Raw genomic sequence first — 27887 nt, forward strand, 5'->3', positions numbered from 1 at the left:
CCACACATTTGATTGCATTAGAGTTAGATTATTATGATATTTGAATAACTCTTTAATCTTATTTTTCATATTTTTATATTCTTAAATTAGTAGGGCTAATTATATGATACCTGCTTTGGATATTTGTTCTTATAAAGGACTATATGTAAGATATAGATATTCACTGTTTTCCTCATTGTGTTTATTGCTCACAGAGCTCTGTATTAATAATAAGACAAATCTTGAGGTCATTGCTGATTTTTACTTATAGAGTCCATGGATTCTTTAGTTACTTATAGGTCCTTGCTGAGTTCTGATTTATTTATAGATTTCTAGGTTTTAAGATCAGAAGGAACTATAATGATTTTCTTGTCAGACCTCCTACATAACACAGGCCATAATATTTCACCCAACTTCTTACAATCTTCTTTCCCAATCTTCACTTAAGCACATTTCCACTGAGGATAGTGGGAGTTGTTTTTTTTCTTAGTAAACACTGCGTAAAAATTCATCAAGGATCTCATGTGTTTTCACAATGACAATTTATCTTCCTGTTAAATAATTTGAAACTCTGTGCAATATACGTTGCCCCTAATGGTTGACTCTAAGCTTGTTTAGTTCTCTGGCAGTTATCGCAATGGAATGGTAATAGGTTCTGGATTTAATCTTTCTTCTCTCCTATTCCATTTGGGATTAGACAAAGACATAGTTACTGCATCAATGATCACTAAGGAGGCCCAGGTTGGTTTTTATATTCTGCTTTTCATTCCACCCACTCCTTTACCACAGCCTGATCCCCATGGACAGAAGAAAGCCAATATACTAAAGAACATTCAAATGTGTTGCAATACTGTTAGATGTTATTTCCAGATTCTCTTTTCCAGTATGTTTGACCAATTCCTTTTGTCACAGATTGCATGTGATAATTTTATTTAAACTGAAAATCAATATACAAACTTCAAAATAAAGAAAGTAAAAAAGTGTGTGAAGTGGTACGTCAGTGCCCCTGTAGCCAAGCGTGGCACAGCCCCTGGGCTCACTTAGCCTAGTGGGGCTGTCAGGATATTCCTGGTGCCCAGAGCTCTGAAAAACCCTTTCTTCACTCCCAAGTTTGTCAGGTTTCAGAGTAACAGCCGTGTTAGTCTGTATTCGCAAAAAGAAAAGGAGTACTTGTGGCACCTTAGAGACTAACCAATTTATTTGAGCATAAGCTTTCGTGAGCTACAGCTCACTTCATCGGATGCATACTGTGGAAAATGTAGAAGATCTTTTATACACACAAAGCATGAAAATATACCTCCCCCCACCCCACTCTCCTGCTGGCAATAGCTTATCTACATTGTAAGGAGAGTGGTCACTTTAGATAAGCTATTACCAGCAGGAGAGTGGGTTTGTGTGTGTTGGGGCGGGGGGTGAGAAAACCTGGATTTGTGCTGGAAATGGCCCACCTTGATTATCATACACATTGTAAGGAGAGTGATCACTTTAGATAAGCTATTGCCAGCAGGAGAGTGGGGTGGGGGGAGGTATTTTTTCATGCTTTGTGTGTATAAAAGATCTTCTACACTTTCCACAGTATGCATCCCATGAAGTGAGCTGTAGCTCACGAAAGCTTATGCTCAAATAAATTGGTTAGTCTCTAAGGTGCCACAATTTACTCCAAGTTACAGCCAATATAAAGTTAGGTTGTGTGTGTCATTAGGCTATCCATAATAAATATCAACAATATACCATGTGGGGTTGTGCTGGGGTTCTTTCCTTTTACTTCTAATTACAGCTGCAACATTCCTTCCAAACTCAGCCAAGCAGAGAAGTGTACTTTAAGGGAGAGTAGAGCAGGAACAGGTTTCAGAGTAGCAGCCGTGTTAATCTGTATTCGCAAAAAGAACAGGAGTACTTGTGGCACTTTAGAGACTAACAAATTTATTTGAGCATAAGCTTTCGTGAGCTACAGCTCACTTCATCGGATGCATTCAGTGGAAAATACAGTGGGGAGATTTATATACATAGAGAACATGAAACAATGGGTGTTACCGTACACACTGTAAGGGGAGTGATCACTTAAGGTGAGCTATTACCAGCAGGAGAAGGGGGCGGGGGGGACCTTTTGAAGTGATAATCAAGGTGGGCCATTTCCAGCAGTTGACAAGAATGTCTGAGGAACAGTGGGGGGTGGGGGGGAATAAACATGGGGAAATAGTTTTACTTTGTGTAATAACACATCCATTCCCAGTCTTTATTCAAGCCTAAGTTAATTGTATCCAGTTTGCAAAGTAATTCCAATTCAGCAGTCTCTCGTTGGATTTCTCATTAAATACAGGACTTCTCTTCAGATTCTCAACACTCTTTCTGCTTAAGCAGCATATGTTAATGTAAGGGAGTTTTGCAGTGCTTGTAAGGAAGTAATCACTGGTGTATTTATGATTAAACTCCTATTTCTAGGGAGACTTCTCACGGATATTAGGGGAGAAATTGGGAGGAGGGGAAAATACTCCTCATCCTCAAGGGAGACATAAGTGTTGGTGTCTCATCTCATTTCTGAGCTTACTCTGAGTCCTAACACAAAATGTCACATGTTTTGCATGCCAACGATACACAGTTGTCTATATTTGGTAAAATCCTGAAAGGCAGGAAAGTGGAGATTAAAATATTTCCCTCACTTTAATCATGCTAAACCAAATTCAGTGAGGTTATATGGTATGTAAGACAGGGAAAAATGTACTTTATTCTTTTCTACCGTAAGAACTGTAAAAGGTATCCTATACCATGTAGGGAAATTTCAGTCAAATTCCCTTCCCCCTTTCAGCTAAATCTCTTAAAAGGTAGAGAGGGTTTATATTATAATTCCTCATTTATTACAAGTATTAGGTCCATTCCTAGTAATGCATAAATATATAGTGTAGGGATCAGTAGAAAATAGGTTTTTTTCCCCCTTTCCATTTTAAATATTTTTTTTCATTTTACTATTCCAAAGGATTCTAAATTATACAAAAATCTGTGTCAGTCAAAACTAGTACTGTGTAAAACTACTTTGCAGTGAGTTTTAACCTCTGGGCCACATATATAAGATATTGGATCTGAAAAGCAATAACGTGCAAATTTGACAGGTTTCAGAGTAGCATCCGTGTTAGTCTGTATTCGCAAAAAGAAAAGGAGCACTTGTGGCACCTTAGAGACTAACCAATTTATTTGAGCATAAGCTTTCGTGAGCTACAGCTCACTTCATCGGATGCATACTGTGGAAAATACAGAAGATTTTTTATATACATAGACCATGAAAAAATGGGTATTTATCATTACCCATTTTTTCATGGTTGATAGAAAATACAAGGCACATCTAGCTGCAGCTTAGTGCGTTCCTGATTTTCTTTTAAAAGGGGGGTTTCTGTCAAGTATTCGAAGCCTTTTGCCATAAACATCTAAACAATAGGAGCTTTGCTTCCTAACGTCTTCCACTGTCCCAAATGAAGATTTTACCTGAGTAGGAACTACGGGTTTTTGGCTAGTGTCTTTTTGTTAAATTTGTTGCTCCTCAATTAAAACAAAATATAACTGATTTGTCAAATTTGAAATCTGTAATATAGTAAGAATATTAACTATATAGAAATCACATGGGATATTTTCCAATACTGTATATTATACAATTTCAGTTAATACGATATGGAATGTACATATAGGATGAAATTCTGGCCCTGTTGAAATCAGTGGCATAATTCCCACTGACTTCAATAGAGCCAGGATTTTTCCTATTATGTTTAACTGCTCCTCTATCAGATGGTATTCAGTACACTTACTTGAAAGATTCTAGACTCATATAATCATAATAATTACGGTCCCAGTCCTACAATTTACAATACATGGGCTGACTGCTGTGCCCAAACTGATTCCTTTTAAAGTCAATGGGGTTCCATGAAAAAGCATCAGCCCTCCTCCTGCATGTTGTAAATTGGGGCCTGATTTACTTCAGTTTTTATTATTTTCTCTGTTATATTTTGTTTTAATTAAGATGAATATGATGCTGCGCCTGCCTGACACTGGTCTCTAAGGGGCTAATAGAGCCCTAGGGAGGCTGTATGGGAGGCAGCCAATCAGAGAAGGGCTGTGAGAGCAGCCAACCAGGGCAGGGCAGGCCCATATAAGAAGGGCTGCAGAGCAGCTTCACCTCCCTGGAGCTTGAGGAGGGAGACTGCAAGCAGAGACCCAGGGAGTGAAAGGCAGCTCTTAGTGGGCTGCAGGGATCTGCCCTGAGGCAACAGCAAAGAGGGTGCTGGGGCTGCGTGGAAGTGGCCCAGAGACATCTATAGAGGAGTCGGAGAGGACGCAGCAAGTTGCAGCCATCTACAGAGTCCTTGGGCTGGGATCCAGAATAGGGGGCAGGCCTGGGTTCCTCCCCTCCACCATCACCACTGAAGAAGTGGCCAGACGTTGGGCTGCAGTTGCCACTGACGGAAGTGGCTGGACTGTGGTACATTCCCCCGGAAGGAGGTGCACAGAGTGTGGCACAGAGGGAGGGCTGTGTCATGAAGAGGACGCTGTGGTCCTTGGAGTGACATGGGTCCCTGGAGCAGAAGTGACAGTGCATGAGACACCACCAGAAGAGGGCGCAGAGTTAATTCCCAAGACAGCCCACAAGAGTTGTCACACCCTGTCACAATGAATTAAAGGTTGTTAACAAAAAATAAGTTATAGTGATTTCCAGTATCCCATAGACATGGAAGAACAACAATAGATAAAAATTATGGCTCTGATCCTGCAGTTTGGTGAAATCCTGGGTCCAGTGAAGATGTTAGCAAATTTCCAGTTGATTTCTGTGCGGCCTGGATGACAGCTGTTTGTGCAAAGCCCTGCATCCAAACAGACCCATATTAATTTCAGGCACAGAGTTCTGCCTGCCTGGATCCAGTTGCAAGATCTGCCTCTATATCTGAGTTAAAAAATAGTCGAACAAAAGTAGATACAGTTTTAGGTATTTTTTTAAATGTATGCTGATGTCACTATTTCTATATTCTCACTTAACAGTTGACATATGCAGAGTGGAAGATTTTTCCAAGTAACTTTGTGCTCTGAATGTGTTTCTTATGAATTTTTGAACAAGTGTCATCATTCATTTTGGAAAAAAATAACAACCATGATAGTATCTACACTTAATTTTTCTCTTCACTCCAAACACTGTTCTTCACCCTGAATGCTCTACTGTTTGTACCTGATATAGCATTCATGGTCTGCCATACAATTTCCATACCCAGATGTGGCCCTCGGGCAAAAAAGTTTTCCCACCCCTAGTCTAGGTGGTAATTATATTGTCCAGTGAATATATTTATGCAGAGATTTGTGGCTTCTCTCATCTTCATTGCAAGAGATTCTTCATAACAATGATGTTTACTAATACTGTACAGGTCTTGAGTTTCTCTCTAGTTATTAAAATCAGTGGGCAACAGGATTAAACCTATAGTATCTGCTTTTCTAGTTAATTCTTTGGTTAGTATATATGTCTTTTCTCAGATGTGATGTTTCAAAATAAGCAGAGAAATACTAAATATTAGTTATCTGTGTGAAAGTATTGTTACCCTTGAAAGTAAAGCAGTAGTAATTATTGACTATTCGTAGTTGTACTTAAGCTGAGTCAATTATATACTCTATAAAGAGGTTAATAAATTATATAAAAACAGTCCATAGCCAATTAGATTTATGTCTTTTTAGGCAGAACAAGACAATGGTCATCCACTTCCTGCCTTTGCCAATTTACATATTGAAGTCCTGGATGAGAACAACCAGAAGCCTTACTTCACAGAATCTCTATACGAGGGGTTTATTCTGGAGTCCTCCCCAGTGGGCACAACCATCTCCGACAACCAGAATTCGACTTCTCCACTACAAATCATAGCTTTGGACAATGATGTAGAAGAGGTGTGTTTCTCTTTCTTTTTATTGGACCATCCTTATGTGTGTTTAAAGTTTGTATATATGCTTAGAAATGTCCATTTTTAAACACTTAAAATATTGTGACTGAAGCCTTTGAAATAAGGTAAATTATCATTTATATACAGTACACCATATACAGTCAAACAGTTTGTTTTTATTTATTCACTTATTTATAATGTAGTAAGTAATTTAATCAATGAATTTGAATTATCCACAAGTAGTTAATAAAAAAGTTTGGTCGCTATTTGAAATTATTTGCTGAATCATTTCTGCAGATAATCTTGATCAGTAGTTTTTTCATGAGTACTTCATTGTGAGTAGTCACTATTTGAAATTTCAGCTGTGGTGATTCATTTTGATTCTGCCTGCGTAGAGGTTTATACAATGATTTACTGGTTACATGGTATCATTCATGTTTCTTAGCTGTCTGAATGTTTCCAGGTTTCCAATGAAAGTACTTTTCTGAGTTCAAAACTGACTTTGGTTACTATCCTGTAATACTTGCTTAAAATTTGCTGTCATCATGAACATTCCTGTCAGTGAATTTATTTGCATGTATATTTACATAAAGTGAACACAGAAGTGGGTTTTTATTCAAACAAATGTTCAGGAAATTATTTAATATATTCCCCATCTCTGAAAACCACAGGCGTAATTCAGCACTGAGCTATCCATTCTTGTGTCAGTCTGACTCCACTGACTGGGTAATGCAGTGGTGATTCAGGTCCTATACGTCTCAGAGAGATTAATCCTTCAGGCCAAATTCAGCTCTAATCAAAGGGGTTGCAACTTCCAGTGAAGCAAAAGCTTGCTTACATTCGTCTTCTCTTCTATAAATATAGGTATGAAGTGCTAAATTCAACCCCTGGGCCTTAAATGGGTGTTGCATCTGCTTACACCAGGGTTGAATTTGGTCTGAAGCATTTATGTATTTGAACTATTTGGCATTACAGCTAAGGTTATCTGTGTACTTGGGTCAAAAGAACTTGGCAGAAGTTAGGGTTTCACAAACCCCTTAGAATATTTTTGGATTTAAAGGTTTAAACTTTTTAAAGTTTTTTATTTTAAATCACTGTTAATTTAAATGATTGCTCTTCAAGGATAATCTAATTTTTAAAGCATGTTGTTCTGACTAAGCAGAAGCCTACACTATGTAAAACGTTCTATTCTAATGCAACCTTGTCCTGTTTGTGACCATTAACAGTATTTTATTAATTTTATTTTGTATTGTTTTGAAAGGGGGGAAATGTAACACTACAGAATTTGTTTTTCCAGAGTCAAAACTGAACTTGAACATCAAATGTACCAAGTTTGGAATTAGTTTAGAATTCATGATATTTTCAGGAAGAAAGAAGGCATAAAATTGGGAATGAGCAAAGAAAAGACAGGGAGTGAAGCTGAATTAAACAGGCCAAGTCTTTAAGGTGAAGAGAAATTTGACGATTAAGTGAGAGAAGAGGGGGAAGCCAGTGTGGAGACTGAAAATGTGGGGAGACACGGTCAATATGTAGGGAAGTAGATATAGGTTTGGTGATAGCATTTTAGACAGACCAGAGAGGAATAGGAGAGTTGGAGGCTTGAGAACCTGAAGTTCTATCTATTCATTCATCCAAGTTTTGTTTTTTTGTTTTTTTTTTTATAATGGCACCCATCACTGTACTATCTGACCACTTCCCAAAGAGTAATAATCAAAATTGCTCAAAGTCAGATATTTTTAAAAAATCCACAACTTGGTAATTCATCATGTGCAGTGTTTACGGGAAAACTAATAATTTATTGCTGAGTCCTTGTCTACATTAACATTTCAAACTCTATTAGCACCTTTCCATTAACAGATGAGGTATGTGTACAATTGAAATTTTAGTCATGTTTTAATATGTTAATTAATGCACGTTAACTCACATGACAGTAAATTCTAATGTAGAGACCACACAAATGTTTGTTGCCAGTCATGGCAACTGGCCGCTCCACCTTGAATGATTCCTTGAAATACATTAACTACTTATGCTAAACAATCTGTTCCACCTTGTATTTAGCTGTGACTCTGAGTACATTTCCTAGACCTGAAGAAGAGTTCTGTGTAAGCGTGAAAGCTTGTCTATCTCACCAACAGAAGTTGGTCCAATAAAAGATATTACCTCACCGATCGCATCTCTCATGTTTAACTGTAGACTACTGGGGACTAATGACTAGCAACTAAAATTTGTCCTCTTCCTACAGTAGACATTTCAGTTGTGTTATTTAATGAGTGTTAATGAACTGTTGTTAAAACACAAATAAATTCAAGTTTGGACATATTCATGAGTCTTGTGACAAACTGTTAATGCAGTTTCAAATGTCAGTGCAGATAGAGCTTTATGCTTCTATGATTTTGGTATCCATGGGAGTTGTATGTTTGATGTGCTGAAAATGTATTTTTCTAAGAATCCCAATTGTTAGTTAATTAACTTAATGGAGTTGATGAATTTTTTATCATAGCATAAATATTCATAATACTAATCATAGCCTCCTAGACTTTAAGATCAGCAGGGCCATCATGATCATCTGGTCTGACCTCCTGCACATCTCAGGGCACAGAATCTCACCCACCCGCTCTTGTAATAGACCCCTAATCTCTGGCTGAGTTACTGAAGTCCTCAAAACATGATTTAAAGACTTCAAGTTACAGAGAATTCACCATTTACACTAGTTTAAACTTGGAAATGACCCATGCTCCATAGAAAGGCAAAGATCCCCCCAGGCTCTCTTAAATGAATTAATTGTATTTAGTTAGCTGTGACTGGAGTCAATTTCACTCGTATTATTCAAAGTGATGAAATATTTCCAAAAAGTATTCCACTCCAGAAATAGTTTTGATGGAGAATTTTTGTCCAGTTCTACATCTCCAACAGAGCTACATAACTTTACAAGGATTGAAGTCAATGGACATATGCCAATACCCACCAACCAGGCTTTAAGACCTAAAACATTAGGTGGAGAATAAGCAATAGAAACACATTAACGCTTTTGCAGTTAGAAAATTTTGTTTTCATGCAAATTTACAAGGAATAAAAAATGAAGACAGAAGTAAATAAAGTAAAATAAATATTCTATAACATTCTACATGCATCCAATGAAGTGGGTATTTACCCACGAAAGCTTATGTTCCAATACATCTGTTAGTCTATAAGGTGCCACGGGACTCCTTGCCACTTATTCTATAACAATTGTTTCTGTATAGTGTTGAAATATTTTTCTTGAGGCATCAGGTGGTCTTTAAGATACTATAAATCAGTGTTTTGCAGAGACATCCAAAACTGATTGTGGACGGTGTATGGCCTAACTGATCACAGAAATTCTCCAAAAAGATATTGGCATTAATAACTAAATGTACATTAATGTATTTTAGTCAACTGATACTATAATGTGACTTTTTTCTGAAAAAAGCTGGTTCGTACCTCATTAAACAGACAGACATAAATGACAGCAAACGAAATGGGGGAATCGGGTGGAAGTACAATAGATTTTCTGTATTATATCTTGTGTGGTTTCAGCCCTGTGAACTAATGAAGGAACTCTGCTAGCTCAAGTCAGTCGATTCTCATTTACATATTGCCCATAATTTTCTAAAGCAAGACTAAACACAGCATAATTTCATAATGCACCTTAAGTTAAAAATGAAAATAAAAGATCCATTGCAAAATTAACATGATGGACAAACCCCTGGGGTGCAGTAATTTGCTTTATGTATCTGTGAATTTGAAAACTTGGGAAAATTAATGAACGCTTTTCCCTCTCTCATAATATAAAGCTAAGAGTTACTGTTAATAATAGCTTCCAGTTCACAATCTCAGACATGGAACTTGAGTATGATATTAAGTATTCATTATGTAGGTGCCTTCAGCATTAGTACTTTGAAGCCAAGGATTAATTTTCAGAGGCAGAGTGGCTAGATCACCCACTTCCATGGAGATACTCAGAACAGAACTGCATGATGATTTCCTCATATTGTTTCCTAGGGATTGTCCCCTCATGGGTGATGGATTCAAAGGACGGCAGGAGGATGGGGAGGGTATAGATCTGCAGGGAAAGATCACAGTAAGCCTGAAAAGATAGGGGTCATCTGCAAAAGCACCTCCTGTCTGTGCTCATCTGTGAGGTCTTGTAGTAAACACTTGTAGTAAACTCCTGCTATGCTGCCTGTAGTGCTCCCTTGCTCTCCAGTGGGGAGGGAGGCCACTCTGCCTCGTTGTCTTGGGGTTTAGTCCTTGGCCTCGGGTTGCACCAGTGGGACTGAGCCATAAGCAGTCTAGAGCTCTGGGCCCATCCGACAGGGGCAAACACACAACAACGGTCTGGGCCCCTTGTCCCAGCCCCTGTGCGGGGCAGCGCCCAGCGTAGTTTCTAGCTCGCAGCCCCGCAATAGGGCTGACAGCAAGTAACAGTCTAGGGCTTTAGCCCTCAGACAGGGCTGGGCTGGGAGCAGGCTGTAGAGTACACTTGCCGGCACAGTCGAGTCAATAAGCTCTAGTCCTTTGGGCGGGGCAGAGCAGGGAGCAGGCTTTAGCCTCAGCTTAAAGCACAGGCAGCCAGCAAACACACACAGTCTTGGGGTTCAGGTAAGAGGGAGCACCCCCACAGTCTAGGGGTTCAGGTAAGGGGGGAGTGTCCACACAGTCTAGGGGCTCTGAAAGGGGTTTGCACACCCGACAGGCAGTCTATGGTGCTAGCAGGGCGGGTTCACGGAGCACAGGCCTCCTGGCCTATGGTGGGGAGTCAGCCACCCAGGGGCTGGAGTGGCAGGGGGACGCAGGCCCACCTTACTCCACCGCATCCCAGACCAGGGCACTAACAGTGGTCTCCCACTAGGTCGGTGGGGATCCAGCCACAACATGCCAACTGAGATGAGGTAAGTCCTGTAGACGGCCAGCCGTCAGCTGCCCCTGGACTACTTCCTACCTCCCTGGGGTTTGGTACCTCTGGCCTCCACAGGTCCTCAGGCTCCTTGAGTTATACAGCCGATGGTAGTTCCGGCAACTCCTCATCTGCATTCATCTCCTCTGGGGGCAAGGCATGGCAGAGCGCAGGTTCCTCTCCTGGGTGCCACAGCAAGGCAGAGGTGTCCATCTCCTCCACTGGCTGTGGCCAAACTGAGCTGCAGAACCTTCCTTTTATACTTCTGGGCCCGCTCTGGTAGTTCTGGCAAGGGGGGCAGGGTGGGTTTGGCTCTGCCCAACAAGGGGAGTGTAGTGCTTCCTCACTCTCCAGTCTGGAGGGAGGCCACTCTGCCTCACTACACAGCCATTGGCTGGGTCATCCTGCACTTGTTCAGTGGGAGTTGTAGAGGGGAGGTCCAAGGGAATACAGCTGAACTGTATTACTCCTGCTTGGATTTCCCTATTGAAATCTGTTGGAAAAACAAACTCTTACTCAAGATCACTCTGCAGAACGCCCATGGAGTCCCTTCTATGTGAGCACATGCAGAGGCAATGCACCAAGTCCCAGATGGGGTGAATAATGATGCAGAGATGGCACCCAAGAACACAGAAATAAACCTTCAGATGATCCCCTGGTGTGGGTACACCCATGACGTACTTTCAGGGCCCGGATATTTTTATGGCCTCACTTAATGCATGTGCTTTTCACTTCTTTATCACCAAGTTTATATCTGAGTAACTCTCTTAACTTCAATGAAATTGCACCAGTCTAAAAGTAGTTTAAGAGAATATAGAATCAGGGACTACATGTTTATATACTAATGCATATGTCAAAGTTATTTCATGTAAAGCTTACTCTATTGTACATACTGGAGGTCTGCTCAACTGAATATGAGACTTCTTCCATGCTGGTGGGAGGCCAGTAAGTAGGTGTAGTTTATACAGATAGTTTTAAAAATTAACAAGACGTGCTGTGATCAAGTCAGATCTGACATAAGGTGAAAGAGCTGCAGATTTTATTTTAGGTTTGTAAATTAAATTAAAAATTAAATCAAACATTATTGGTCATTAAAAAGACAACATTTGTCCACTGTGTGGTATGTAAATGTTGGTTTTTAATGGGGACCACTGTGATGTTGTCCATAATAATACTTTGTATTTGCTCTTCTCACTTAAAATCCACACATTAATTTAAATCATATTTTGTATTATTCTTCATTTACCTGCCCAAAGTTGTCTTCACTCCTGAACCATCTAACCTAAATTCCAACCCTCGTTGAGTTATAAATCTTTCAAAAACTGACTTTGTATAAATGGGATTGTTGGCAGACCTGTAACTATATCAGCACTATCCATTGCTGTTATAATTAAGTAGGCTGTTTAAATGGCATAAATTTAATTAAGCCACATAAATACCTTGGGAACCAAGTAAACTGAAGTGGGGAGGTGTTTCCAGGCCTTTTATAGCTTCTGCCATGTGGAGGGAATCCTATTGTTCTTACTGGGGAAAATTACAGTAACAAGATGGTGTTTGGAGTCACATGGACAAGTCACATGTCCGTGCACGATTTTGCCTAGTCACAGCAGGAAAGTCTGTTAAGAGTTGATAGGTATCTTCCATTGTAAGTTAAGTGCTCCTTGATGAGCCACTTAATTTGAATAGTCCTTCCAAGATGTGCTGGTTAACTACCTTGTGGGTGTTACCTCAGGAGCAAACATTTGAAATACAGGTATACAGCCAACTTCAAATACAAAAATGATACATGCATACAAATAGCACAATCATATTCAGTGAGTCATAGCCTTTCCATAGACATCTTACATGCCACATTTTGTACATTGGTTGCAACAATGATCTCTATGGTCATATTTTAATCAGATAACGTAACAGCCCCTCCTTCCATTTCCCATATATATCCCTTTTGGTTTTTAGATAGCTAAAAAGCTCCTTATGAAGACACATTGGTCTCCTGTGGCTCTTATCTTTCTTCTGCATCAGAGTAGCTTGATGTTGAGCCTCTGGTGTTAAATCTTTTAGGAACTGCCAGCCCCCTTTCAACTCCTTTTCTTCCTAACTGGTTTTTCCCCTGGTACCGTGCCTAATATGTCCCTGAGTTGGTTGAAATCTGCCTTTTTGAAGTCCAGTGTCCTTGTTTTGCTGTTCTCATGTCCTCCTTTCCTTAAGATTTTGAATTCTATCAGATCATGATCACTTCCTCCCAAGTTCCCAACCACCTTTGTGTTTAAAATGAATTCATCCCTGTTGGTCAAAACCAGATCCAAAATGCATGACCCTGTAGTTGTTTCCTCAACTTTCTGAATCAGAAAGTTGTCTGCTACATGTGCTAAGAACTTGCAGGACGTATTATGTTTTACTGTATTGTATTAGTCTTCCAACAGATATCAGGGAAGTTAGAATCCCCCATTAATACTAATTCATGTGTGTTAGTTAATCTTGTTACTGCTTGGAGAATGCCTCAGCTACTTCTTCCTCTTGATTTGGTGGTCTATAATAGAGCCCCTGCCGTAACATCGCCACTATTCTTTTCCCTCTTTATCCTCACTTGCATACTCTCAATAGGTCTGCTGCTCACTTCTTCTTGAATCTTGGAGCAAGTGTATATATTTTTGACATACAGCGTAATGTTCTACATCACACTGAAACCTTATGGAATACCTTATCACTAGAGATCAGGTGGGTCCCTTGCTTTGTTCTGCTCTATTGTGGTTCCTATGTGGTTCTCATCATAGTATCAGAACACCTTCCAGAAGTACATATTGGCCTTATGTAGTCCCCTCAGCTAAAGAAGTCAGAGCCTAAGAGTAGGGTCCCCCAAAAACAGCCAAGAAATAGTCTCCTTTCTGATCTCCATGACCTAAGGAGATAGTTGTTAGTTATCTTTTATTCGTTGTTTGTTCTTGCACTGCTTTGTCATCTTGGCATCATTGTACTGTATTCTTTGTCCAAGGGATTATTTGCAGAAGGAGAAGACTCTGAGACTTTCAATAAGCTAATAAGACATTTTCCATCTGCACTGTGGGTTCTTCCTGCTTTGCTTCCCTGAAGATTATATGTTTTCAAAGAACTGCAGGGCTATCTGGTTGATGTGGTCTATGAGTCATTGATATCCTGTAGGCTAATCAACCTAGTTGTGTGGGCTATTCCCATCAACACTGTTAAAAATAGCACTCTGTGCTAATTCTTATTGAAGAGGAATGTATAAAACAAGCTAGGGGGGAAAAGATGAAAAGACACATTTTGTGACTTTTCAATAATGTAAAAAAAAGAAAAAAAATCCTCTCTTTCACTTATATTCTGATCCCCTTTTTCTTGGGCTTAGGACAATTCCACAAACTTTCCTTATGCTATCTTCATTAGAAGTGATGATGACATATGCCACTCCCATCCCATCCACCCTTTCTGCTCTGTCACATGGCAGGATTTTTTACTTGACAGTTGCCTTGTAGTGCTGAATGGCAACTTCCCTGACCCCAAGCAGGTTATCTGGGGTATGACAGTATGGGTCACTGCCTTAATCCATCAAGAGTGTTTTAGGGGATGAGAGATGCAGCTCTCCGGCATGCAAGGGATTTGGGTTGTTTCTTAGCCCTGGTACAGCCAGAGTTTAGTTGCAGACGCAGCCTCTTTGCTGCTTCCTGCTACACAATGTGGGTAGAGGAATCCTTTATGGGATTGGGAAATGACCTATATGGGGCTCTTTCCCTGAAGAGGACCACTCATTTCCTTCTGACCTCTTGGAAGGAAGCTAATTGGCTTCAAGCTGGGGCAGGAAGTGTGTGGACATGCCACCAGAGGCACTCTTTGGGTATTGAGGTTTGTTCTGGGAACTTACAGGAAAGTCCTCTAGAAATTTATAGAGAATTATATCCCTTCTATCAAGTTTTACAGGGTGGTTCAAAAACCTGTAGAACAGATATAATTTTCTATTGATTCTGTCAGTGTTAAGAGTAATTTCTGTAGAAGCTATTGATTTTATCCTTATTAAATTCTATAGGACTTTTTTTTTTGTAAAGAAAATGAACTTCAGTAGGAGGGAACCGGGTTGTGTGAACTGAAAGTGACCCTCTGCCCAGATTTGCAAATTTTCATGAACTGCTTTGAGATTTGGAAGTAGAACAAACTCTAACCCAGGCTCAGTATAAATGGGTTCAGTGCGCATTGTGAATGCTTTTTGCAGCTCAGTTAATTGTTTCAGATTTGTAACTGTTATTGTTTCCATTTTCATAAGGTACATCATTGCTTTATATGTGTTTTTGTTTGTATTTATTCATTTTATATCATGTTTGTTTTGTTTTGTAGCTTGTACCAGATGCCATTCCTGTAGGTACTGGGTGTTGAGTGTGTGAAACTATATTTTGGTTGGAATTGTGTGCTTTGGTTTCTCTTTCCTTCATTTTTATTTCAGTAAAGCTGGGAAAGTTTGCAACTATTGGTTATTTAGAGAAGTCTGCCTGTAACACTTTAAATACATTGGGCCATATTCATTTCTGCTGTAAGTCCACTTAAATCAATGGAGTTTTAACAGGGATATGTTACAACTGTTTTATATATTCAGCAGATAAATATATATCTTGCTACAAAATAAATTGTCATTGCTACAGAAAATTACATTGATTACTTATCAGCTGGGTAAATAAATAATCTAAATAGTGCCAAGATAAAACATATGAGGTTTGTTCTGCATGCTTGAAGTGGTTCTTAGCTGCATGTTGTTAGTTTACAGTATTACGTGTGGTCTGATCGCTGGTTCTATCTGATCTGCTCAGACCTTTGCAAACAATTTGGCAGAGAGAACCTCAAATACACACTGTAGTAGTCAAGAATTTTAGTGCTTATGTTCAATCCTTATTTTAAAAAAATATGATTATATTTATAATCGTGATCACAAAAGTGACATATAGTGTTCCATTAGTTAGCTAGTCTCAGTGTCTCCCATATCAAATCTGCTCAATTTGCAAGTCAGAGATTTTTTTCCTGACATCAAGCCTAAACTGCAATCAGAATTTAGCTGGCAATTTTTGTTAATGATGGATGAGACTGAAGAGAATGGTAACTTGCATTATTATAGCTTTGTGGAGGAGTATGTCTCTTTCACCGTGTCAGTCCTATCACAACCATCTTCCCAATATTCCATTCTAGATACTCACCAAGTATTCACTTGCTTTGAGATGACAGTTCTAATGTCTGCAATGAATAAAGAAGTGTCTTTAGCATAGAAAAAAGCATCCATATTCCATTGATGGACCTCAAAGAAAGTAATAGAACACATAGATGGTCAAAAGCAAAGGGTTATAATGGAACCCAGGGAACCCAACGTGATTGTATGTTTGAAACAAAAGTCATCCAGAAAGTGAAATTAATCTTGTCCAAAACTGTGTGAAAGCAGGAACCGTATAAGACTGATTTGGCTTGAAGGTCACACAGTCTTGAGGAATCACTTGTGCGATTTTAAATGAAGTGGAAAGGTTCAAAGAACTAAATTGGAATGAACATTCTTAGAGTTATAAACAAATCCTTTAGTTGAACCGAGCCTGTGCTGACTCAGTACCATATAGAGATCTACATAGGGTGACCAGATGCCCCAATTTTATAGGGATAGTCCTGCTATTTGGGGCTTTTTTATATATGGGCTCCTATTACCCCCCACCTCCTGCCCTGATTTTTCCACACTTGCTATCTGGCCCCCCTAGATCTAAAAAAAATGGCTTGGAATTTTCTGAAAATACAGTTTTGTGTTTAACTTTATAGCGTCTACAAGTAAACAGTCATTGCCACCACTTCTCCTGGAAAAAACATAATGGACACCCCTTTTTCTTTCTTTGGACTGTTAATGGCGAAAAGAGCTTTAATTTTACTGACAGTTGTCGTGGTTACAGCGAATCTTTAAGTGACAGGAAACCACTCATTTGTAACACTTCTTGCACTTAGTTTTTAGCAACTGAAGTGTTTTTCTAGCTCTAGGACTTAAATAGTGTAATCTTTGTCTTCCAAAACCTGTGCTTCAGTGTCCTAGAGTACTTTGGACTGCAAAATTAAATATTTTTTTTCATCTTTTTGCGCTATTCTGTGTTTGCAACTGTTTATTACAGTATTATATTTTTAGTGCTTTTGTTTCAGGTTGTTGAAATGTTTCAGTTATGCCTGCCAGGCCATGAGAATCTTAAGGTTTTTCACTTGAAGTACCTTTTCAATTCCTAAATCTTTCTGCATAGTTGATTAGCTAGGAGTAGAAGGAAATAACTGATCTTTAGGAAAGTTGTTTATGATACAGTTTGAGTAAATGCTCTTAGAACAAGAACAGTGCTCTCAGAAAAAATAATATTACACGTTTTGACACTGTGTTTTAGTGTTCATAACCGTATGGCTATATATTTGTCTGGTTTTGTCTATAGAATTCTTTTGTGAGATGAGAATCTAAAAGCCATAACAAGTTGAAGCTTCAGATTTCAGTTAGTGGCACTGACATAAATGTAGAATATGTCCATTTCCTCCTTAGGTGCTAAAAAATAGTGAAATGAAGATCTTATTTTGAAGTATTTCACTCTGATATGTGTGCGTGGGTGTAGGGAAAGGACCTCAAAATGCATTTTTTTTTTAAGACAAATAGGCGTTTTGCAACCACTGGATTTGGTGAAGATGGTAATAGCTGTAATATTTGATCAATAATATTGCTTTGGCCTTCTTTCCCTTGGTCTGTACCATGTTAGACAATTTCTGTGTGACTAATATTCTAACTTAACATCCATTTTCTATTCTGATCAGTCACATAGCAGCCCTTGCCATAATCTCTCCTATCTACTTCAAGAAATGAACTCAGGTAACTAGTAGCCATGCTGAAAAATAGCAGAGGTAGTGTGTCCCAAATTTAAAAAGCACTTAGTAGGTTCCAGTCAGATTATATAAAAAACAAAGGGGCATTTATTTTCACAAAATCGGAGAGAAAATAAAATTAAAGTGTTTAAAAAGTTAACTGCAATACATAGTAACTGCAAAAGATCCAGTAAAATCAGTGTAGCAGGTTAGATACATAGTTAAATAAAAGGTGCCCATTCCTCTGGTTTTGTGTCATTGCAACAGCAAAAAATGCACAGAAAGTTAGCTTAACTAACCAATTAGTGGTTCCTCTGGTCTAGGGGAATCTGCAACTGACATAGATTGGGCATGATTGTGTTGTTCCCTGCTCCAAAGTAGGGCTGTCTCCATGGCCAGAGTTTTGGTGCCCTCCTAAGGTTGCTCTAAATTGTTCCTCAAGACAGACCTGTCATCCAGCAGCCTGAGGATCAGGGATCCACAATGTACTTAAAACCCCTCTTGCAGCTTCCTATAGACCCCCCCACTCTCAAGCTACACTGGTTGCTAAAGAACTAACCCACAGGTTCTGGCCATTAAACATCACATCTCTTGAGTAATTTTTGATAAGGAGTATGGCCCTTTCTGACTCTCTCTCATGGCAGTCCTAGTCTGTCCCTTTTTCAGACAGTCGGTGTCCTGCCTGTTCTAAAGTGCAATCTGACGGCCTCTTCTCTGGAAAGGGTTGTTATTGCTTTTCCCCACACCATTGAAATAACCATTATCTACTCAAGCTATGTAAAGGAATACAAACTAGGGTGAGTTCCAGGTCAGTCGTTTAGTATGTCTTTTAAACCTACTCATACCTTTTGGCACATACAAGTTAAATTGCATCTGCACAGCTGCTAAACTTCATAGGATGGGGAATTCAAAGCATGGGAATTTTCCCTACTAGACTGTTTAGAGAAGTCTTGAGCTGCCAAAATATATCACATACGTTTCCTAAAAATGTTATTTCAAAATCAAAATGAATATTAAACTATAGTGTATCTAGATTCTGAGGTTTATTTTCATTTATGGTCAAAGTAATTATCCTTATTTTTATCTGTGTATAAATGTTTTTTTTTCTTCTGATATACAAGGATATGCCTGAATGTTTTGTACTACAGAGTTTCTACAACAACCAGATACTAATCTTCAGCATGTGGTAGACATTGTTTATCTGAACATTTTACTGCTGCACTAAGCAAATGGGAAGATTTCTCAAGATATGCTATGAGGACAAATGCTATGAATCAGAGTTTAGAATCTTTATCTTGATAAAGTAAAATGCAGTTTTAAGAATTATCTGTTTAAAAGTCAAAATGTTATCACCCTATTTTATTAGGGGTTTTTTGTGTTTTTTTTTAAATGTTTTTTTGGGGGAGGTTCCCTAAATTTTTTAAATGTATTTTCAAATAGTTTTTTCAGAATATTACATTTTAAAAGAGGGCTAATGAAAGCAATTTAGGATGTTTTGCTGTTTTAGAGATTCTATCAGTAATGGTACTGTGGATTGTAAACTCTTTCAGGCAGGGACCATCTTTTGGTTTGTACAGCACCTAGCACAAAGGCTCAGAGGCACCACAGTAATACAAATAACTAATAATAATAATAATAATTCTGCTCATTTACACTATAATTAATGCTTGCTTGATTTTTGAATATTTACATATATATTACATATTAATAAATATTCATTTCTTTCTCTTTGAAGACAAAGGATCCACAGCTCCGTCTTTTCCTAAATGATTATAATACATTTTTCACTGTGACTCAGACTGGTATAACCCGTTACCTCACCTTACTCCAACCAGTTGATAGAGAGCTCCAGCAGCTATACACCTTCTCGGTAAGCAATATTATTTCAAAAACACACCAGGAACTGCTCAGGTATTATAGCATTTTTAATGTTGAAAAAGCCAATATGGTATTTACAAACAGAATGTTTTGATATGACAGAGAAAAAATAAAACAGAACATATGCTTTTGAATAGGCTGTCCTCTGCTCTCTCTCATTCACAAATTAATGCTCACTTCGAGGATAGGAATCATTTAGGGCTAGATGGTTACTTTATAATTTGTCTTGAATAAGATGTACTGTGTAGCTGTAGCACCCAAGGAACAGACCAAGGAATGAATTCTGACTCAGAGTTGCTCTCTTCCTTGTTCCTCCCTGGATCTAGGTGAAGGAGGAGTAAGTTAGTTCATCCTTTTTAATAAAATAGCTTACTTCTCCCATTTACCTAGGCATCTATCTGGTAGGTAAAGAGGGCTGAAAGTAGGACTATTCCCACTTCCCACTACTCTCTGCAACCTCCCTGCTCTCTTGCTGACATTGAGGAGGCATAAATGCGTGAGCGGTTCAGAGAAATTTAGGAAATTCTAGCGTGTATGTTCAACCAAGTCCTGCAAGATACCAAGTGCCTTTTGGAAGGTGCCAAATTACTTCAATTCCCATTGATTTCAACGGGAGCTAAAGGTATGCAGTTCTTTGCAGGTTTGGGTCCAAAGTGAGATTATTTTCAAATGCTGGTTTCCTTTCCACATCTTGCTTGTATTGACAACATTGCTAGTTTGATGGTTTAATTATTAATAATATCCTTAATTTTGACGAATAAACACATGCTCATAGTATCCATTTGATGAAAAAATCCTCCCCTACACAGTTCTGGGCTGTAGAAATTCATTTAGCTTCAAACCAGTACTGGTTTGGTGTAAGTATTGAGAACCAGAAACTATTTAAAATTCCCTGCAATTACAAGAAGAGTGAGGGAGAATATATTCATTTTTCCAGAGTTTCTGAGACAGCAGCCCAGTCACTTACGCTATATACTTCGCCTCTGAGCTTTATTAGGAAACTTGGGACAAAACTAAGGCTTCAACAATCATTCCTTTCCTATTGCCTGATACATTGAGGTATTTTGTGCCAGGTGTTGTGGAAGAGCAATATAGGAACTGGCTCTAAAACCACTGGGGTGCTCCTCAGATCACATGAATCCCCAGCAGGGGAGTTACAGTGAATGTCTGGTCCCTTTGGGTTTTCTGAGCAATGCAAAGCGAGCATAGAAAGAGTGAGAATCTGCCCCTCTAAATAGTAAAGAACACAGGATGGGAAAGTAATTAAGGCACTGGGCTGGGACTTGGTAGATGTGAGTTCAGTTCCTGGCTTTACCATGGACTTTTTATTTGACTTTGGGCAAATCACTTATATCTTTGTGCCTCAATTCTGCCTCTGTAAAATAATTTTTCCTTTTCCTTATCCTTTGTCTTGTCTATTCAGATTTTTTTTGAGGCATGGAATGTCTAACTCAGTGGTTCTCAACCAGGGGTATGCATTCCCTTGCGGGTACACAGAGGTTTGCCAGGGAATACATCAACTCATCTAGATATTTGCATAGTTTTACAGCAGGCTACATAAAAAGCACTAGCAAAGTCAGTACAAACAAAAATTTCATACAGACAATGACTTGTTTATACTGCTCTATATACTATACATTGAAATGTAAGTATAATATTTGTATTCCAATTGAGTTATTTTATAATTATATGGTAAAAATGAGAAAGTAACCAATTTTGCAGTAACAGTGTGCTCTGACGCTTTTGTATTTTTAGGTCTGATTTTGTAAGCAAGTGTTTTTTAAGTGAGGTAAAACTTGGGAGTATGTGGGACAAATCAGACTCCTGAAAGGGGTACAGTAGTCTGGAAAGATTGACAGCCACTGGTCTAACTCGTAGGTGCACTGTGCGTAGCACAATGTAGACCAGTCTCAATAGTACAATAGTAATACAAATAGGAAATTATAATAATCACCACCATCTTATTTAGCATTATTTCATACAGTTTGGGGCCATTGTCAGGAAAGAGGCAAAGTATTGAATAGACACTGAGACTGAACTAACCTCTCACTACCAGAGGATGGTTCATCCAGGTCAAGATAAAAAACAGTACCAGAGTAATGTGAAAAGGCAATGTCCCATTGCCTGAGATGTACTTGTTCTGGGGGGAAGGAGGAAATGGGCTGAAAGTAGGATTCTTCCCACTACTCTCTGCCACCTCCCTGTGCTCTTGCTGACATTGAGAAAGCATACATGTATGGGAGATTTAATGAAAGTTAGTGTGTATGTATAACCCAATCCTGCAAGATCCCAAGTGCCTCTTGGAAGGTGCTGAATTCCTTCAAGCCCCATTGATCTCAGTGGGAGATAATGGTACTGAGCTTGTTGCAGGTTTGGGCCTAAAGTGAGATTATTTGAAAATGCTGGATTAATAGAGGTCTCACATTGCAGGTCCTCTGGCATTGTACTGCATATATTTACACTCTCTTTTCTGTTTCATTATTCAGTACATTATTGCTTCTTTTCAGCTGAATTCCCATGGTATCATCATATGGGTAGTCTAGTAAGAAAAGTATACAGATTTTTCTGGTAGGTGCCAAAACATGCCAGATTGAATATAAAAAGACAAATGGATTTTACTTGCAAGAGTTCATTTTATTCTTAGTTGCATTTGTCTTAATTCTACCCCATTAAAGTGCTTTTCTGTATTCTTTTTTCCTTTGAAGATGACAGCTTCAGATGGTGTACAGGAGAGTACCGCAGTTATAGTCAATATCCTGGTGATTGATGCAAATGATAACTCACCAACCTTCTCCAACATATCATACAATGTCAAGATTTATACAGACATGAGGCCTGGGGAAAACATTATACAGGTAACCTCATGCGTTTTATCTAGCTGTGTTTAACAATTCTTTGCTAGCAATATGCAGTTTTGAAGTTAATATTAATTGTAAGTGTACTGAAAACAGGTAGAAATGAAAACAACAAGGAGTATGGTGGCACCTTAAAGACTAACAGATTTATTTGAGCATAAGCTTTTGTGGGTAAAAACCCCACTTCTTTAGATGCATGGAGAGAGAGGTAGAAATGAAGTGTATGTGTCTTCTCCCATTTAAATAATGATATATGTCATTAAAAAAATTAACAATTGTGAACCTCAAAAACTTCGTAGCTTAGTATGTTTTGAATAATATGCCAAAAATTCAGCTGCTTATCTGCCACTTAATCAAAATTTTGGAGTTAGAAATCTTGCACAAATAGATATTCTCCTAAACTTTCCAGCTTCTGATGAGATGTGAACTGTCACAAAAGCAATTATTCTCCTGCATGTTGACAACTCCACATATAGTCCCAAATAAAACCTGTATGTGGATAGGCACATTATTATGAATTATCCAGAAATATTTCTAACTTGCCTTTTAATGAGAGTCAGATATACAATGGTCATTCATTTTTCAGTCCATGCCAATGACTGCATTATTCGTATCATAGTGCACCGTTAGACCTGAGAAATGTTGTTTATAGTAGAAGAAAAGAGGAGAAAGTATTGTTTATTGTTTAACATTTGTATAAAGCACGTTAAATAGTGAGTAAAACATTGAGTGAAATCCTGGCCTTATTGAAATCAATGGCAAAACTCCAACTGATGACAGTGGGGCCAAAATTTACCCATGGTCTTTGCTCCTAAATACTTGCAGTTTAAATTGATCACAACAAGACAAAAAGGTGCTTAGTAAAGATCAATAGGCAATGGGAATGGAGAAGGTGGTAAAAAAAACCTTTTTAGTAAATATAATTGGTAGTTGAATTCATGAGGGAGGGAATGTGGTTTAAGAAATGGAGTAGATGTCAAGTCTCTCAGAATGTATTCCTTGATCTGCATTGACTGGCTGTATATACATGGGAAAGTCATCCGGCCTTGCTCTGCATTAGTTTTCCCATCTGTAAAATATCTACCTCACAAGGTTCTGTGAGGCTTAAAGAGCAGGTCTGGTCTGGAAAGTGACTGGAAAGTGAAAAGTGACACTGTGGATTTCCATGTTAATTGTCAACCTCAATGATTTCTGTATCAAATATGCTCAGTTAAAGTTCTAGATTTTTTTTTCAAAGAAAGTTCTGCAAACTTACTCTAGGATCTTAGAATCAAGCTTAGTTGTTTCATGTTCACAATAACGGTTCTACAGGACAAATGAGTCAAGGATTTCACCTTCGGTGTTCAACACCCATCCACAAGCACTTTTGTTTTCAATTATGCTGTCAGTGACTTTTTTTCAATCTCATTGCCTTTAATGAGTTTGTACAAATCCAACTGAATGGAACTTAAGGATTGTCTACATTAGGGAAATGTGTACCAATGTAAACCCCTAATATAGATGCATTGCACCAGTGCAACACAGCTGTTTAAACTTATGCTGGTGCTCTTTCTTCTGCTGTCCTTTTTCTCTGCTCCTTTATGGGGTTTGTAAGAATGAGAGAATCAGCACAACCAAATACAGTATACTTCCGATTATCCAAATAACATGCGGGGCACAGATTTTGTTCGGATAATAGAGATGGCAGGAGCCATTCAGCAGCAGGGTGGCTTCCCTGTGGCTAGGGGCTCATCCTCCTCTCAGTCTTGGCCTGGAGTCTCTGCTCAATTATCTGAACTTCCACATTATCTGAATCCTTTCCTTGTCTCCCAGCATGCAATACATGCTGCAGAGGGGCTGTATCCTGTGCTGGGAGACAAGGAAGGCATTTGGATAATGCAGAGGTTTGGATAACAGGGTTTCAGAAAAACGGGAGTATACTGTGGTGCCTGCAAAATTCTTGTCAAAGCCACATTGCAGAGTTCAGTTTTGCTATTTTGCTCACTGTATGTATAAGCTGTGAGACTGATGATTTCCTGTAATATCTTGACTGAACTTTACTGAATTAAGTTAAACCTTATTGAATTAGGGTTAATGCCTTTGGGGGTATATTGTATTAAAAATGCAGCTATGTATGTACTATTGTGGCATTGTGTGTATCTTCTCTAGTACGGAGGGGGGAATGCTAATGTACTATCTTCCTTAACAACCCTTTGAAGCAACCCTTCTGGAAAGGTATGCATATAGTAGTTCAAACTGCATTCTCCAAGGAGTGGGTGCCTTTCCTAGGTCACTGAAGGGACATACAGGTGCAGTTGCCCTGAACTGTAACCCAAGTAATCTGTGCGCTACAAAAGGAACATTTGTCCTAAATATCTTGCAAACTTAGTACAAATTACAGATCACTTTAATAAGAAACATGTATGTATTGGTATTGTTAGGGGCTTATTCCTTCACCCGCTTACTTCCCTGGTCCTTCTCACATGAACAGAGAGCAACAATACCCGAAGTCCAAAGGTGCAAACAATTTGATGTTTATTGGGATGAACTTCCAGCAAGCATGATTCCAGTTTCCTTCCTTAGTGTCCCCCTTCCCAGCTCTGACACCACAGAGCCTTACCTGTGTCCCTGTTCCCATTTCTCCCCCTTAGCAAAACACGATTCCAATTTCCCCACCCACATTCCCTGTTCCCATTTCCCCCCCAGCAAAACATGATTCCAATTTCCCCACCCCCACACACCCACTCACTTCCTGATTGACTGCAGACTATATAGTAAAACTTGAGTTCTGCTTAGCTATACCTTAATCAATCATTTTACTGAACTTTAACTAACCAATCCTAACATATTGTAACATGATTATGTAACCAATTATATCCCACCACCTTAATTAGTTTACACCCAGCAAAATTAATTATACAGCAGACAGAAACAATCACAGAACCAGACAGAGATTATACAGACAAACAGTAGCAAAGTGGGAACTATAATCACAAAACAACACAGAAATGAGGATTTCACATCCCAGCTATTGATAAGTGAAGTCTTGCCAGACAGGACGCTATCAAACTAAGTTTCCTTTTACATTTGCTAGGCACTTCCCTTTCTCTGGAGGTGATAGGACAGGATTGTATTTTTAACAGCCCAATAGCACCTTATTTCAATGTGCCTAGTTTGGAATGTGAGGATGTGACCATTCGCTTCCCAGCTTATGGCTGCCTCTGCTGCTGAGCCAAAGACCTTAGCCTAAGAACAGGGCCTCAGACTGTCACAGTGAGAAAAGGCCTTACACAGTCAGACAGTGATTTTGATTCTCTCTTTTATACCTCTAGAACTAGCTAAGTGATAAGAATACACCTACATTCTTTGAGTATAGGCCTTTACAGACAGGCCTGAATATCTATATCCTAACAGGTATGATAAAACACAACGTAATTTTTTGAAAGACCAGCGCTGATGTGTATAGGGATATACCTCATACCTAACCATGGAATATAAAGCTAAACTTTGGAAATTTGGCAGGTCATTCTCTGTCTCAGTTTCGTAATCTAGATACTGGCACATTAGGAAGATGTTAAAAATCCTGCAAGGGATCCACTGGGATAAAATCCCCTGAAATTCAGAGAACTGGCTGTAACCGTGCCTCAGTGGGTCACAACTGAAGATGCCAAATTCAGGACGAACTGCTGAGATATAGGGCAGATAAACCCCAAAACTGGTGGCTAATCCCCATTGGATATACAAAACCAGCAACAAAAGTAAACTTCTGTTTCACCACACTAGCTAACAAGAAGTCATTAAAGCAGTTTCCTTCGGCATCCCAATCCTATTACCACCAAAAACACTGGATTTAAAGGTGAGTGGTTCCTTACAATGATACCAAAGGACCACCCACACACCCAGGTCAATATATAACTCAGATCTTACCCAGAAATCGTGCTGATGCCAATCCTTTAGTATCTAAAATCAAAAGGTTTATTTATAGAAAGAAAGAAAGAAAGAAAGAAAGAAAGAAAGAAAGAAAGAAAGACTCAGATACATACGGTAATGGCAAAGTTCTTGGTTTAGGCTTGTTGTAATGATGGAATAAATTGCTGGTTTAAATCAAGTCACTGGCTGCTTCCAAATCATTGGAAGGACCTCAGTCCCTTGGTTAGAATGCTTCCATTAGTATAGTCCATAATCCAGAGGTTTGGGCACGATAGAGGCTGGAGCAGGATAGAGGCAAAATGGAGGGGTTTCCAGGACCATTTATATCCTCTGCCATGTGGAGGGAAACCCATGGCACAGGTGACCAGATAGTGTTTGGAGTCACATTGGCAAGTCACATGTTCAAGCCCAATTTCACTCAGTCACTGCAGGAAGCCATTACCTGTATTCCAGACAGAAAGTTTATAGGACAGTCCACTCAGTGTAGATGGGCGTCTCCGATCGGCTATTATGAGTTAAGTGTACTTTTGATGGGCCACTCAGTTTGAATAGTCCCTCCAAGATGGGCTGGCTAACTATTTCATGGGGTTACTCCAGGAGCAAACATTTAAAATCCAAGTATAGAGCCAATATTCATAACTTGAAATACAAAAATGATATGTGCATACCGATAGCATAATCATAACCAGCCAATCATAAACTTTTTATAGATATCTTTCATGCCACATTTTGTACAAGATTCGTTGCAAATATATAATAGTGGTTGCAACAATGATCTATATAGTTATAGTTTATCAGATAATGTCACACTGGCCATGACTAATTCTGCAGTTTTCTAATTTAGTACCATATCTATGTCAAAAGATAAAAACTTATACTTTATAAGGTAAGGAAACAAAGCTTCTTAAAACATGCTAATACATTGTCACTGTGAAAGACAGACAGTACTATTCCTTTTCTTTGAAAACAATAAGTAAAAACAAGGCTGTGTGGGAAAGTGGTCTTCCCTGTGCTGTCTTGCTCTTTCTATTTTCTGCCGGTGATGAAAAACAAGAGCAGGAAGGGTGTTTGAAATGATATTTTTTAAAAAAATCAACCAAAGCGATTTATTTTCATTACTCTATCACAAGTTTTATTTTGGGTTTAGAAAATAACTTTACAGCTATATTTCCATGCATTGACATATCTCTCAGGGTTATTTTCCTTGCTTAATATTTTTCCTGATATTTTCCCCGAAGCAATAGATTGTTTAATGCTTGTTTAGCTCTGTCATCTGTATGTTAATATAAAGTTGCAAACTGGGATTTTCAAAGGAACCAAATGGTGTTAGGCATGCAACCTCCTTTGAATTTCAGTGGGATTTAGGCACCTGTCTTCTTTAGGATCTTTTGAAAAATCCTAGTCTAACTTTCTTATTTAAATGTGGCAATTCAAAACTGGATTAAAGTATCAGTTACATGCTGTTTGATACCTTCTTTTCATCACTAATGTAAAACACAAGATTTAAGTATCATAAAAGTGAAATCTTCTACTTTTGTTTAATGTAAACTATAGATGTATTTATGAATGCAGTAGCAGGATAAAAATTAGTGTATA

At 38.7% G+C, this 27887-nt stretch overlaps 1 protein-coding gene across 1 annotated transcript in view; it reads left to right on the top strand.

Annotated features, from left to right (window-relative positions):
• The window catches only part of PCDH15 (protocadherin related 15), a 665248-nt gene that overhangs the window by 342439 nt on the left and 294922 nt on the right, over positions 1 to 27887 (top strand). The window contains exons 11-13 of the mRNA XM_043551059.1: positions 5680 to 5886; positions 19385 to 19519; positions 22233 to 22382. Coding sequence (XP_043406994.1) covers positions 5680 to 5886; positions 19385 to 19519; positions 22233 to 22382 — 492 coding nt within the window. The remainder of the gene's footprint in view (positions 1 to 5679; positions 5887 to 19384; positions 19520 to 22232; positions 22383 to 27887) is intronic.

This window comes from Chelonia mydas, chromosome 7 (assembly GCF_015237465.2).
Source record: "Chelonia mydas isolate rCheMyd1 chromosome 7, rCheMyd1.pri.v2, whole genome shotgun sequence".
Lineage (NCBI taxonomy): Eukaryota > Metazoa > Chordata > Testudines > Cheloniidae > Chelonia > Chelonia mydas.